The 13,919-nt window shown below is 40.2% G+C and overlaps 2 protein-coding genes across 2 annotated transcripts; both read left to right on the top strand.

Moving 5' to 3' along the window:
• Positions 1-475: 475 nt before the first annotated feature.
• On the top strand, positions 476-11,328 carry LOC139999764 (ubiquitin carboxyl-terminal hydrolase 42-like). Its single transcript, XM_072029277.1, has 14 exons — positions 476-1,774; positions 3,374-3,611; positions 4,356-4,556; positions 5,149-5,259; positions 5,419-5,521; positions 5,726-5,793; positions 5,950-6,020; positions 6,553-6,635; positions 7,605-7,716; positions 8,093-8,233; positions 8,428-8,528; positions 8,992-9,133; positions 9,814-10,095; positions 10,895-11,328. The coding sequence occupies exons 2-14, from the start codon at positions 3,374-3,376 to the stop codon at positions 10,985-10,987; spliced, it is 1,746 nt and encodes a 581-aa protein (XP_071885378.1). The 5' UTR covers positions 476-1,774; the 3' UTR covers positions 10,988-11,328.
• LOC139999729 (uncharacterized) lies at positions 11,122-13,484 on the top strand. Its single transcript, XM_072029103.1, has 3 exons — positions 11,122-11,154; positions 11,456-12,619; positions 13,178-13,484. The coding sequence occupies exons 1-2, from the start codon at positions 11,122-11,124 to the stop codon at positions 12,590-12,592; spliced, it is 1,170 nt and encodes a 389-aa protein (XP_071885204.1). The 3' UTR covers positions 12,593-12,619; positions 13,178-13,484.
• The last annotated feature ends 435 nt before the right edge of the window (positions 13,485-13,919 follow it).

Below are 13,919 nucleotides of genomic sequence, written 5' to 3'. Positions count from 1 at the left end.
AGACAGATGCGTGTGCTTTTTTAGTGCAATGGCTTCAGAAGCAAGAGGGGAAAAAACACTTTCTCTGGGAGCTGGAGAAGGTGTCCTAATCGCAGGAGAGGTTTCTAAATGGCATATCTTTGCGAGTGTTCCTGTAGTCTGGAGGTTTTTGTTTGTTTGTTTGCCTTTGGAAGGTTTTACTGTTAATCTTCACGTCCTTCAGCAGAAGTGAGAAATGTGATTTTATTTTGTGCAGTGTCGCGGACCCTCCGAAATCTACTGGGAAGGATGAATACCTCGCACAGTACCAATGTGATGACGGTGGAGACAAGGAGAAGCCAAGAAGATCAAAAGAACGTGACCTCATTTCTAATGAAAATGTTTTGTACGGCAAAGAGACTTCTGAGCCTGGTGAGAAATTGCGGCAAACTTCCTCTCTCAAGTGTGACACTGAATGTAGCTCTAAAAAGCTTTCCTCCTCAGCTATTGCAGAGAGATGCCAAGGTAGAAAGGACAAGACTAAAAACACTGAGAAAGAGCATTACCAAAGCAAGAGGGAACATGCTCCTAGTGAAGAGAAGGAGAGTCAAAAAGCAGGTCCTTCCAGCGGCCAGGTTCAAAAGGCGTCACGCTGGAGCTCCGAGTTCGGCAGCATTCCGAGACCGTTTTGGCGGTTGTGGAGACGGCCCTGGCTGAGGTAGCTGCTGCTGTTGCTGCTGTCCCCTCTGTCCTCGCTGTTGCCGCTGTTCCCAGACCTTGGAGACCTCCGGCGGCTCCCTGTGACAGGCCCTGTGGCCCCGGGGAGCTGCCCGCCGCCTCGTCGGCCAGCCCGGCAGCAATCCTGCCAGCACAGAATAGCTCACTGCGTTTCAGGGTAAAGTGACGATTAATTTCTATTTCCTGGCCTGGGTGCTGCTTCCTTCTTTAAGGAAGCTTCAAGGTTAAAGGTTAAGCTCAGTTATGTCAGGGCCCAAGTCCGTTTCGTGAAGGGGCTCTTGTACGAAAGCTTAAGCTGGGATTGACTCTCTGCTAAGCGGAGGCCAAACGTGTACCTACTGAGAAGCAGGTCCTAAGTGATAACGTTTTCTAAAGAGACTGCTAAACACATCTGAACAGTGCTGCTGCAGAACTCTGAATGGGGGGATAGCAACTGTCTTAACTGATCTGGAATCTTGAGTTTACTTTTCAGTGGACAAGAGGTGTGTCTCTCAAGGCAAACAAAGAGAGGAGTAACACCCGATACTCATGTCAACATAAATTTATGCTCAGAGCGTAGGTGTAGGAACAGCATCGGTATGTATATGGAACATCGGGAGAGGAAGCTCTGTCGGTATTTACAGTTTTTCTACTACCTTGTCAGAGAGACGTTATCTCCACATTAGAAATGGATGTATTTTGAAACGGTGGTGGTGGATCGGATTTCTTCTTTCTAGTGTTAATATTTGCTCTTGAATCGTACTTAATACCTGGTAACGCCTCAATCAGTTGTCAAAAATAAACTTAAAAATGTGTAAGGCTTATCTCGTTGGTCAGTATAAAGATCAAGGCTTTTTTCCTTTTTCCTTTACCTTTTCCTTTCTTCCCCAGTATTGTTTTTCTTTTCTCCTTCTCACTACAGTCTTAATTTTGTTTCTTGTCCCTTAAGTGTGTTTTCAGTGTGTTGCTGAAACATTTTCTCTTTCAATCCGAAAAAAGGAGCTGTCACTGGTGAAGATCGGAGCTTATCTGAAAATCCCTGAGCCCAGGAGCTGTCACCTTAGTCTTCCAGTCGGACAAGGACGACTTCATTTCTCGTGTAAATGCATTTTTCAGGTTTGCGTATTGTTTTTTCAGGAACGGAAAGTGTGTATAGAATGGATTTAAAATCAATCTTAAATGTAAAATGTCAAGGGAAAAAAGTTCTAGTTACAACCTCTGCACATAATTTGCCAGCTGTGGGACTAGGAGTTTTCTTATTTACTGTGTTTTGTTTAACGTGTCTGAAGTTTAATGGATAGCAATCAAGGCGTGCTAGAAATCTGAAAGCACTTTATGCTTTGTTCTCTCAGTCATTTTGGTATAACAAACTAGCTTATGTTTTAAACGCTCCATTAGGTTAGTGGTTTCCCTATAGGTAACAAGTCCCTGTGTGCTACAGTAAGACAGTAACAAAACATGAAGTATAGAAGTTCATCCTGTCATGGATGCTTCTGCCTACGGACACACAATTATGCTTATTTAAAGCGGTATCACCTTGAAACCTAATCAGCATTTTAAAAAGGACTTTGTAGCAGTTATTGGCTTTTGTCCTGGAGGGCTGAGGTTTGTTTTGTTTTGTTTTACATTCAGCATTTCCGTTTCTAGCTTACATTGCCCTGTTGTTTTGCATGAGGAAAACGTGCAACTTTACAAAGCAGAACGGAAAGAGCTGCTTTTTAGTCTAACGTTTCAGTTTTTTGTAGGAGTTTTAAATGTGGTAGGAGTAAAACACCAGAAGTACTGCTGCCAAAGTTATATTCAAACTCGTATTTCGTGGAGAAGCAGAAGAAGCCCAGGGAGAAATAAATTTGCAAACGTGCTCTTCATGCTCTCCTTTCCCAAGATTTCTCTGAGATATAGCCCATCCTCTGTGGGTTTTGAGGTGTATGGTTCCCAGGAGTGAGAAGGAGGGCCAAACATCTCTCTTCTTGGATCTCAACATGCCAGGGCTTTAGTGTACTGCCACTTACGGCTCCGCTTTTTCACCTGGAAAAAGCGACCACATGATGTAGACTGAGGAGCCCTCACAAATTAACTTGCTATCACAAAGTGACGCCCAGAAAAGGTGTATTTAAAAGCTAGGCTCATTATAGAATAACAACAAACCCCTCATGATTGGTGCAGTAGACAGTGAGGTAGAGAGCGATCCCTGGAAAGACAGAAGAAAAGGAGCAGTGAGTTCTGGGTACCTTTGTGCACACGAAACAGAAAAACGCAGGCAGTGAAGTAATAGTGTTCCATTACTAACGCCAGCAATAGATAATTGCAACAATTATCTATTAGATCATAGGTAATAATTAACAGATAATTGTGCAACTCTGGAAATCAATAAATAACTGATTCCCCTCAGAGAATGTCTTCTACATTTTTATATTAAAAAGACTCCAGAGTTGTAATGGATTAAAATCCTACGGAAGTGAAAGAAATGGCATCAGCCACTAGTTCTGCAGAAGCTAAAAGTAATACCGATAGAGTTTAGATGGAAATTTTCACTTTGTGTGTTTAGTTTGGGGATTCTTTTTAAATCATTCATACCAGCGATTTAGTTCTTAAGGCTGTTTCTTTGAGATTAAGTGACAGGACTTCTGCTATTCTTTTCTTCTTGGAATGCTTCTTGATATTCTTACGTCAACCAGAACTTCTGTCTCTGTCGCAGATGTCAACAATGACCGTAGTTAAGAAGCCCAAATCTTCAAAGTCTAAAAAGCCCTCTTCAAGGCGGTCTGGCAAATCCAAGAAACCAAGTACTAAAATACTGATGTCACGCACCACAAACTGGGGCCAGATACCGCCTGCAGAAGGTTCAAGCCAAGTCTCTGTGGCCCAAGGACGTGGAGGTGCTATTTACTGTAGATCATCTGAAAAATCTAAGGCTTTTGCCCCAAGAGATCTAAGTAAGTGTGAGCTTTATCCTGACTCCATTTTCTTCAAAGCAAAAGTAGAAAATGCAGTTCTTACTTGTTGCACTGATAGAGAAGGGGACTAGTGTGAACAAAGACTTCAAAAGCGAATCTCCTAAGGCAACTGAAGTGACTGATGTTACAGAAATTAATTTTGATATATTTACAGTCAACAGAGAAATATGGGGAGCTTTTTGTAATGCACAGATTCATCCATGTCTTTTCCGTTTTGCAAAGAAAAGTGTTTGATTGTTGCTATTCACAGCTTCCATTTTTCACACGTTTTTTGAATGATAACATTGCTCAGGAAAAGATCTGGTATCTGTAGGGGTACCGTCATTCCTAGTTACTAGTTTTTACCTTTTTTCCGTATAATTTCAAGTCTAAGCTTGTGGTTTAAGTTATAATAAGGAAAAAAACAGTAGTTGAGTTAATCAGGTTAAAGATTATAGATGGAGAGGAACTTGGCATTAGGTACTACAAACAGAATGGCAGTTAGCCTTGCCTTAGAAAAATTAAAATGGTTGACGAAAGCTGTTTTTTTTTTTTTTTTTTCCCCAAAACATTGTGTTGACCAGCCAATTTGAATTTGGCGGTATTAAAGCTGTCTGCAATAATTTTCTTCTGGCTTGGATTGTAGCTAGCTCCTCTAGGTGCTCCTGCAGAATAGTATTTTTTTAAATACCTTGCTTAGAAACAAACAAACAAAATCTCTTTTTAAATTTAACTTTCTTGCAGTCGTTAATGATGGAATTGCTCCACCACAGAGCATTCTTTTTCCACCTGAGAAGATTTGTATGGATTGGCGAGAAACACAAAGTGTTGGAGTTGGCCTGTACAATCTTGGCAACACATGTTTTCTTAATGCTACTCTACAGTGTTTGACCTACACACCCCCACTTGCCAATTACATGCTTTCTCTCGAGCACGGCCAGTCATGTGAGTACTTTCTAAGAGTATTTCAAATCTGTTGGACAGCTCTGAAGGTGAAAGAACAGCAGTGATTCTGAGACAAGCTTATTTGCCTGATTTTACCTGTAGAAGCTGGCTTTGAGCACTGTATTAGCAGTGGGCTCCGAATAGCATACGGAGTGCAATTAATGCACTGTTTGTTTAATGAATGAATTTATTTATTTATTTATTTATTTATTTATTAAAGGATCATTTATTGCTTCGTGGGAATAATGAAGTGCATTGGACAGTAATGCATTTAGTAGTAATTTTAGAGAGTAATACATTTTTCAGCCTGTGGAGTTCACATTCCTGTCAGCCTTTACAAATGTGACTTTGCAGTAGTCTTTTAGATTTCTCATCACAAAATGCATTTGAATACAGGCTTAGTGGATATTTTTATTCTGTAAAGTTGTGTGAAATGAAATGTTACAAGACTGTTGGGACATTGGCATCTTGGGAGAATAGAATGTAGCAAGGAGAGTGGATATCGTATCTATAGTTTAAATTTTACTTAGATGTTTGTTTGTAGTTATGGATATTTTGCTGGACTGGGATGCTTTCTTCTTTCACTCTTCAGGTCGTGAACAAGATTTTTGCATGATGTGCACAATGGAGACTCAGATTAACCAGGCCCTGCGTTGCACTGTTGATGCCATCGAGCCTACGCATGTTATCAGTAATCTCAGTCGTAAGTGGCTTCAGATGTGTTTCTTTTCGATAGCTTGTAATCTTCAAATACTTATTTGATGTGTATAAGTGGTTTTAACACTAGAAAGAAGAGAGATTTTAGAAATACAAGAATGATTTCATTTTTAAATGAGGTGAATACTATCATCTTCTTCTTTAGGAATAGGACAACATTTCCGTTTTGGCAGTCAAGAAGACGCACACGAGTTCTTGCGCTATACTGTTGATGCTATGCAGGAAGCGTGCTTGAATGGAAGCACCGAGTAAGCATAAACAAGTTCACTTTCATACATTCTCTAGCACCTTCTAGTCCTTTATTTACTATCAAAAATGATCTCTAGCACCTTTTAGTGCCTTATTTACTATCAGCAACGAAAGTCTACATCATCCTTAGTTTTCATAAAACTCTTTGAAGAGTTAACTCTGCGCCTTAAATCTTCTGAGGTCTGATTATAATTTATTTCCAGATTGGACAGATCTTCTCAAGCTACCACCATCATTCATCAAATATTTGGAGGATTTCTAAGATCGAGAGGTACTTTAAAAAATATTCCTGTCCTTAGAACTGATCTGTGTCTTTTGTCGGTAGTAAAGCAGTCTGTAGTTTGTCTAAAGTAGTATCTGGCAACAACTTGAATTTGGACAGTTAGTCTCCTTCACATAAGGTTAAGCATTTATATTTTGCTTCCAGTGAAGTGCTTGAATTGCAAAGCAGTTTCGGATACGTATGAGGCATTTCTTGATATCACTTTGGATATAAAGGTAAGATGTTTTCTAAATATAATTCATGATGTTTAAGTACATGCCTAACTTTCTAAATTAAACTTGTTTACCTTAAAAAACCAAACCACATATAATGTTAAAACGTAAGAGCTTGGTGGTGCTAAGGAAGTGGATTGGACTTTGTCCTTCTGTGGAACCCATGTAAATAGTCTCCACATTTGCATTGGGTTTAAGGGGAAAGAATTCTCTTTCTGCAAAAATTATAATGCTGTCATACTTCTCTGTTGTTCTACCCCAATGTACATCTAATTGTTAGACTGATGAATTTGTCCCCAGTATTGATGACAAAGCACACTATAGATGCTGTCTAGGCTACTGGAAAAGTATTTGTTCCGAAGTCAAATGACTTCCAGGTGAGGTCAATGCTGAGCATGCTCTTTCTGCCTCCTTCTTCACAGTGCTCATAGTAGATCGCTGGAGTATGTTAGTAAGATTCTCTTACAACCTACTAGTACGTCTCTGGAATTTTGAATTTACGGTGACTTTACGCTCTTCTTTCTCACTCCTCTAGGCGGTTTCATCTGTTACCAGAGCTCTGGAACTCTTTGTGAAACCTGAAGAGCTGGGTGGAGAGAATTGCTATAAATGTAGCGAGTAAGATTTTGACGAATTAGGTCTTAATCCTAGATGTCAGTTTTATATGTTGCATGACTCTGTTGGACTACCTCTAAACTTTGGATCTACTTACGAGTTTTGTGGAAGTTTATAAAACACTTGGATTTTTGTTTCTTTGGAGGGGGGAAGTCTTGTTCAGAGGCATTCCCTATGGGTTTGCAATTCTCTGGCTCGTATTTTGCCATCAGAATTCAAAAAGAGATACTTTTGTTCTTTCTATTTATTAGCTCTCGACAGTACTTTTCTTGATGTAAACTGCCCAGTTTCCGTTGTTCTCTGGGCTAGTGGCTAATTTTCACTGCTTACACTGTAGGTCCTACCTTGGAGCGGGCAATGTATCAAACTGAACTATTGTGTTTCAAAGGATGGCAGACAGTTTCAGTGTCTTTCCAGACAAGCTCAGTACATGAAGTACATGTACATGAAGTACATGAAGCTCAGTACATGAAGCTCAGTACATGAAGACTTCCTACTGTTAAATGTCTCCCTCCTGTAGAATGACCATGTGCTTCTGTTGTATTTTTGATGTTGATAGACGACCTATGTTGGAGATTATTTGCAATTTCTAGTCCTGGGGACCAAGGCTCTCTCGTTCCACTTTCATTATTTGTATTTCCCTTGAAAGCTGAAAGAATGTATCCAGGATTGGAGTTCAAATAGCCACTTTTGTAGACCAAGAAATGGTACCTTGCCATCCAACCTGGTAATACCCTTTCGTGAGAGATTCCTGTTCCTGCTATGCCCGGGGTTTTGGGAGAATTTACCTTCTTCACTGTATTAACAAACCTGACACGCAGTGCATGGGTTTATGAAAAGAAAAAAGACCAACCTATTATGCAAGTAAATGTCATTCAAATAGCATAGGCATGCGTGAGACATTAAAACGAGTTTGTTTTGGGGGCGAAAAAAGAAGATGCCTTCAAACACTTATCTCTGCTTGTTTTTAAGGTGTAATAAGATGGTTCCTGCATCCAAGAGATTTACCATACACCGTTCTTCCAAGGTTCTCACAATATCACTGAAAAGATTTGCAGATTTCACAGGTGGAAAGATCAACAAGGTATATTTACCACTGTAATGCAACTATATCATTGTGTAATGGGACATCCCCCAAAGCTGAAAGTTGTTTATATTTTCAGACAGTAATTGTAGACTAACGACTATGGCTTATTCTTTCTCTTAATATCAATAAAGTTCCCGCTTGACAAGAAGCATATGCTTTCCTCTGAGAAGGCTGATTCATCAGGAAACAGTTCTCTGCAACTTCTAGTCTTAAACATTGTTTATGGGAAGACTTATTTGTAGTGAATCAAGAAATATCTTCTAGAAATATATTCTAGAAATAAATTCTAGTCTGTGTTTTTTGGAAGTGTTTTTCTCTGGCTAGTCCACGAAGTACTCTGGGATAATTTTCTATCTTCTTGGTCTCTCTTTAGGAGGTGAAATATCCGGAGTATTTGGACCTGAGAGCCTACATGTCACAGTCAATGGGAGAACCACTGCTCTATGCCTTATACGCGGTGCTGGTACATCACGGTGTCAGCTGTCACTCAGGACACTATATATGCTATGTAAAGGTAGAAGTCAACAGCATTTCTAACAGGGTAAAGGTTGTGCTGGCAAACCAGTGAAAGCGTGACTAGCAGCTACTGTTTCTAGGGAAAAAGATTTCATTATATTTTTATTTGACACGTGTGTATTTTGTTCCTATCCGTGATTTCATTTGGAACACGTGCAATTCACCTAAAGAAATGGTTGTCTTTATTTGCAGGCTGGTAATGGACTTTGGTATCAGATGAATGATGCTAAAGTAGTCCGTACTGACATTAAGAGAGTTCTTGGTCAGCAAGCTTACATACTTTTTTATATCAGGTAATAACAAATCTTAACATGTGTTCAGAAGAGATTTACTTTCCTGTTATTGATATTTTTCTGTTTTGCAAGTGTTTTTCTTGCTATCCCAGGGAAAGATTATTATTTGTCTAATTCAGTTCTGTCTAACCTGAAATTCTCTGTGTCATTTATTATCTTTTGTTGCTTGGCCTGAAACTGCAGCACTTGTGTAAATTGCTATCTATGTGTTACCTGTAGCTGGCTAATTTAGAGAAGGAGAAAAATGAAGGTCATCTGTGGTGTAAGAATGAATTATTGCTCTGAAAGTGATAGTCTTAGTAGGAAGACTGTTCTCTCCTTTTCAGTTTGTAGTCTTGGCGAAGCCTTCTGTAGAGAAGGCTTCCATATCGTATGAACTGTTCCTCTAAAATTATAGGATGGGATTTAATCCAAGAGTAGGCTGAAAGAAAAACTAAACTACGATCACTGCTCTTTTCTGAAGGCGCTATGATTTGACACTTGGAGAACGTGCGTTTTACTTGCCAGCACCATCTTATCCCTGTTCATTCCCTCCTGGTCAGCAGGGGGCTAATAGTAAGCAGGCTGGATTTATGGGACCACGACTTCTTCCTCATATGATTAAGGTAATTCAGGGAAGTGGGAGGGCAGGTAACGGCACCAAACTGCTAGTGGGTTTGGGGTTTGGTGTGGGGTTTTTTGTTTGGTTTTCAGCATCTTAGTTTTGTTTTCCTTCCCATGCTGCAGCTTTCTTCACAGCCTTCATGCTACAGCCAGAGTCATTCAAACAGTGGTTACTGCTAAATTGTGCAGCCATGCGACTCCATTACTTAATACCTCCAAGACAGCTTTCTAAAGCACAGAGAGCTACGCTCTTTGACAATTTAAGCAGAGTGTACTAATCCTCGAATCATTTAAAAGAGGACTTGTTTTTCCTATCATCGTCACTTTAGCTAAGACAGGGAAAACTAATTGTCTTATTCCTGAGCACCAGAACAATTACTTCAGGCTTTTCAGGGTATGTTTAAAGGGGAAAATAAATATATTTGGGAATAGCAGCAGGTAATGTTAAGTTGTTTGGCTGGTTTTCAAAGATGATGTTAATTTGATTCCAATCGGCTGTAAACCAAAAGCAGGAATTGAATATGCTTATTGGACTTGCATTTATCTTTAAAGGGCAGTGTGTTTTTCTTTGTAGGTGTTAAGACCATTTGTAGAAATACTCAGTAGGAGAGTTTTGTGTTTCAAAATGTTAAATGCAGTGTTTGCGTTAATCCATCTTGCCATTTCTTCTTTTTAAATACAGAATTCAAGCCGTTTAAATGGAAATGGATCCATAAAAGAGGACGCAAAGACCACTGGTGTCACCCTAAAAAGGCCATCTTCAGCACCACCGATGGCCTGTGTTCAAAACCAGACAATTACCAGGCCTTCAATTACTGATCCGTCAAGAAAACAGAAGATCACCACCAGTATTCACAATAAATTGCCTGCTCGTCGGACTGTGTCACAGCCTGACTGTCTTAGCAGTGCTGCGGAGGACGAAGATCTCTACCAGGCTGTTCCTTCATCCACAATTACAAATTCGGTAATGCAAATGAAGCAAATGCAAACAAGCAAAAAAGTTTCTGATGAGATTTTTGTGGAGCCAACAGTGAATGAAAATCCTAAACTCAGCTCTGATAACACAGTCCCTTATGGTGCAGAATCTTCAGGAAAATCTGAGGAGGAGTCAAAGGGCTTATTTAAAAGGAATTGCAATGCAATGTCCTCTAATGGAATTTTGGTTGGAAAGGTAGTCCGTACATTGCAGCATTCCGGTTCTTCCTGTCAGAATGCTGACGAAGGAAGATCCCAGCATGAGCTGCCAAAAACCGATTCACTAAATGGTGCTATTAGGTTAGTTAATGAATCGAAAGAAAACGGACTGAAACTTGATGATTCCACTTGCCGAGTTGAACCTGTTAAACCTTCTGAGATGTTCTTTTCTAAAACAAATGGATTGCTTGAAACATAGATTTGCTCCATCGAGAATTTCTCACCTATGATGTATTCGGGAGTGTTTATTGTGTTCCTAATTCAGGTGAAATACTGAGAAAACACAGCACAAATGTGATTGTAAGACTTTGTGGTATTATCCCATTAGAATTTGCAGACCTGAGCTTACATTAGAACTTGTCAACTTAAGCTCAGCTGAGATAAAAATTCCTAAGTTTCATAAAGTAGATTTTGGGAGGTGAGTTGGGGTTATCTTTGAAGTGTAGATAATGCATACAACTCAAAACGGTCTTGCTTACCATTTAATGGAGAAATTCTGACAAGACTAGTCCTCAGAACTACTACAAATAGTATTTTTTTGTCTGCTGACTTGTGCGTTTTGATTGCAGATGCCTGGAGCTATGCCTTCAGTCAATCGAGAAATCATCACGGAGTCCCTCACAGCCAGCCAGCTGAACAGCTTGTCAGAGGAAACGAGGTAAAATGAGCACAGTCTGATTAAGACAAGACCTTATGGAAGTTCGTTACGGTTTTATCTGTCTACTAATAGTATTTAATGGAAGGATTTAAATTAGTACAATTCCATGCTGTATGTCCAGCGTTACGAACAGAACTAATGATCAGCACTGAGCATATCACTCTGATGCAGGTTGGTGCCTCAAGGAGAACTTGTGTTCCTTCATAGAATGTTTTTCCATTTTTCTCCACTGTCTGGAGAAACACTGGCTGTTCCCCGCTCGCCCCTATGCCTTTTTTCTCAGAGCAGCAGGTGGAAGGAGACGGATGCATTTGCTTTTTTAGTGCAATGGCTTCAGAAGCAAGAGGGGAGAAAGCACTTTCTCAGGGAGCTGAAGAAGGTGTCCTAATCACAGGAGAGGTTTCTAAATGGCATATCTCTGCGAGTGTTCCTGTAGTCTGGAGGTTTTTGTTTGTTTGTTTGCCTTTGGAAGGTTTTACTGTTAATCTTCACGTCCTTCAGCAGAAGTGAGAAATGTGATTTTATTTTGTGCAGTGTCGCGGACCCTCCGAAATCTACTGGGAAGGATGAATACCTCGCACAGTACCAATGTGATGACGGTGGAGACAAGGAGAAACCAAGAAGATCAAAAGAACGTGACCTCATTTCAAAAGAAAACGTTTTGTACGGCAAAGAGACTTCTGAGCCTGGTGAGAAATTGCGGCAAACTTCCTCTCTCAAGTGTGACACTGAATGTAGCTCTAAAAAGCTTTCCTCCTCAGCTATTGCAGAGAGATGCCAAGGTAGAAAGGACAAGACTAAAAACACTGAGAAAGAGCATTACCAAAGCAAGAGGGAACATGCTCCTAGTGAAGAGAAGGAGAGTCAAAAAGCAGGTCCTTCCAGCAAGAGGAGGTGTTCTCAGAGCGTGGAAGTTGTTCATCAAAAGCGTCACAAGCAGGAGCACTGGGAGGGAAGCAGGTGCAGATCTTTCCCTGGTGAAAGAAACAGCCCTGAGAATGGCAGAAGAGCAGTCAAATATTCAAAGTCCAGATCTGGCAGCGGAGGAAGATCAGAACAAGGTAGCAATAGATATTACCGATCCAAAGGGGAAAGAAGTTGGAGCAGAGAAAGATACTATCGAGATGAAGCACGGAGGTGGGAAAGATGTAGCTATTACAATGATTACTATTCACCTCATGCGACAGGAGACAGTAGAGAGAGAAAGTTCTCTCACGGCGATGCAGCCTTTGACAAATGGACTGCAACTTACTACGGCAGGTCACATAAGCATTATCATTACAAAAGTGGATGGCCTCACGGTTCCCTCTTGAGAGATGAAGATGGACGTCGCTTTAGCACACCCCGAGCAGACTTGCATCGTTGCTCGGTATCTCAGCAACATTCTGGAAGACATTCTCGTGAAAGACATGCGCTTCCACCTGTGTCAGCTCATTTGGAGAACTGTCGCCAGAAAAATGAAACAGAAGGAAACAGAAAAAGAAAATCTACCCGTGCAGAAGGTAGTGAAAGTGAAATAGAAAGGAAAGACAGAAAGATAGAAAAGGAGCTTTTAGGTGGTGAAAAAAATGCAAAAATATCACAAGTTCTAGAAGAAAAAGAAGTCTAAGGATAAACATGGAGAGAAGGATTCCAAGTAAGCAAGGATTCCAGCATACTCCGCATTTTTTATCCTAATTCTTTTCTGGGTGCTTCTCATGTATTCCTTCTTTTTTTTTTTTTCTCCTTTTTTTTTTCTTCTCTTTTTTTCTTCTTCTTTTTTTTTTTTTTTTTTTTTTTTTTTTTTCTGATAGTTTCTAAGTTACTTAGATAGCATCAGCTGGCTGGGGATCATGTTGTTAGGTTGATCAGTGAAGATAGGAAAGCTATTGCTGAATTGTTTCAGAGCACTAGCTTTGGACCACATAGTTGGAAACACATCCGTACACCATTCTGGATTAGGTTAAAAGTTTTTTTCTGCTTGCACGTATTCCAGAGCTAGCCATTGTTAATGATCTGTGTACAAACCAGGACCTATGGTCCTCCAATCTGAGGGCTTAAGTTTGCTACATCTAAAGTAAGTTGCGTGTGCACAAAGCACCACAAAATAGCTGACATGCTGCAAATCATCACCTGTGGTAAAATAAATAAAGTTTCATATAGGCAACAAGTGCCACATCTTTTTTTCTCTTTTAAACTTGCATGTTTCTTTCAGACTTCACGATTTGTGTTTCTGTGTGCTCCACTTTGACAATGCCAATCCCAAGCGTAAAACAAGAAGAAAAAGGAGAAGAAAAAGAAGAAAAAAGAGAAACAGCAGGAAAGTGAAAGGCTCCTTGGAACACTTAGATCCTCGTTTCCAGAAGATAACACGGGAGAAGAAGGAAGAATCCCATCCTCCAGATGGCTCTTCATGTGAGCAATGCAGAAGTGAGAGCAGTAAACAACCTTACAAGGAAGGGAAGCCTTCCAGTGCAGGCGAAAGCAAGAAATACAGCTCCGTCTCATCCAACGAGTGTATTAAAGGTAAGCGGCCGCAGTGTGTTTGAGGAATTCCTTTTCTATTAATGTAGAGATTATTTCCAACAGTCTTGAAGTGCTTGGTGACTTAACAGTCTGCTGGATATTAAAAAAAAAAAGCTGATGGACTTTTTCTTTCCGTTTTTAAATGACCACTAGGAAAGAATGCCTGAAATAAAGAGGTGAAAGGCAAATAGTTTTCATTTGGTGTGATGATTAAGTGGCAAACAAGAGGAAGAGTTGCAAGATCCCTTCTTAAATTCAGTCCAGCCAAGTAGGAAAAGTAAACGTGGACAGCTGTATCTTGGCAAAGAAGATAGTAGGGAGCAAGGAGGTTTAGCAGTCAAGATGGAAGGTGATGCCATGAGGCTTACAGGCTAGTAATGTTCTAGTGAAACCCAGCCTTCCTAAAGAAGCCTGCCTGAATAATTCCTGTG

This window comes from Anas platyrhynchos, chromosome 29, assembly GCF_047663525.1.
Source record: "Anas platyrhynchos isolate ZD024472 breed Pekin duck chromosome 29, IASCAAS_PekinDuck_T2T, whole genome shotgun sequence".
NCBI lineage: Eukaryota > Metazoa > Chordata > Aves > Anseriformes > Anatidae > Anas > Anas platyrhynchos.
Note: the sequence above shows the minus strand (reverse complement) of the source record. Positions and strands in the feature narration are given on the sequence as shown.

Bases quoted from the DNA above. Each gene is read 5' to 3' on its own strand.
- LOC139999729 (XM_072029103.1), top strand. From the start codon at position 11,122: ATGATCAGCACTGAGCATATCACTCTGATGCAG. The intron at 11,155-11,455 runs GTTGGTGCCTCA...TGCCTTTGGAAG, and splicing joins AGCATATCACTCTGATGCAG to GTTTTACTGTTAATCTTCAC.
- LOC139999764 (XM_072029277.1), top strand. From the start codon at position 3,374: ATGTCAACAATGACCGTAGTTAAGAAGCCCAAATCTTCAAAGTCTAAA. The intron at 5,260-5,418 runs GTAAGTGGCTTC...CTTCTTCTTTAG, and splicing joins TGTTATCAGTAATCTCAGTC to GAATAGGACAACATTTCCGT. The intron at 5,794-5,949 runs GTACTTTAAAAA...TTTTGCTTCCAG, and splicing joins AGGATTTCTAAGATCGAGAG to TGAAGTGCTTGAATTGCAAA.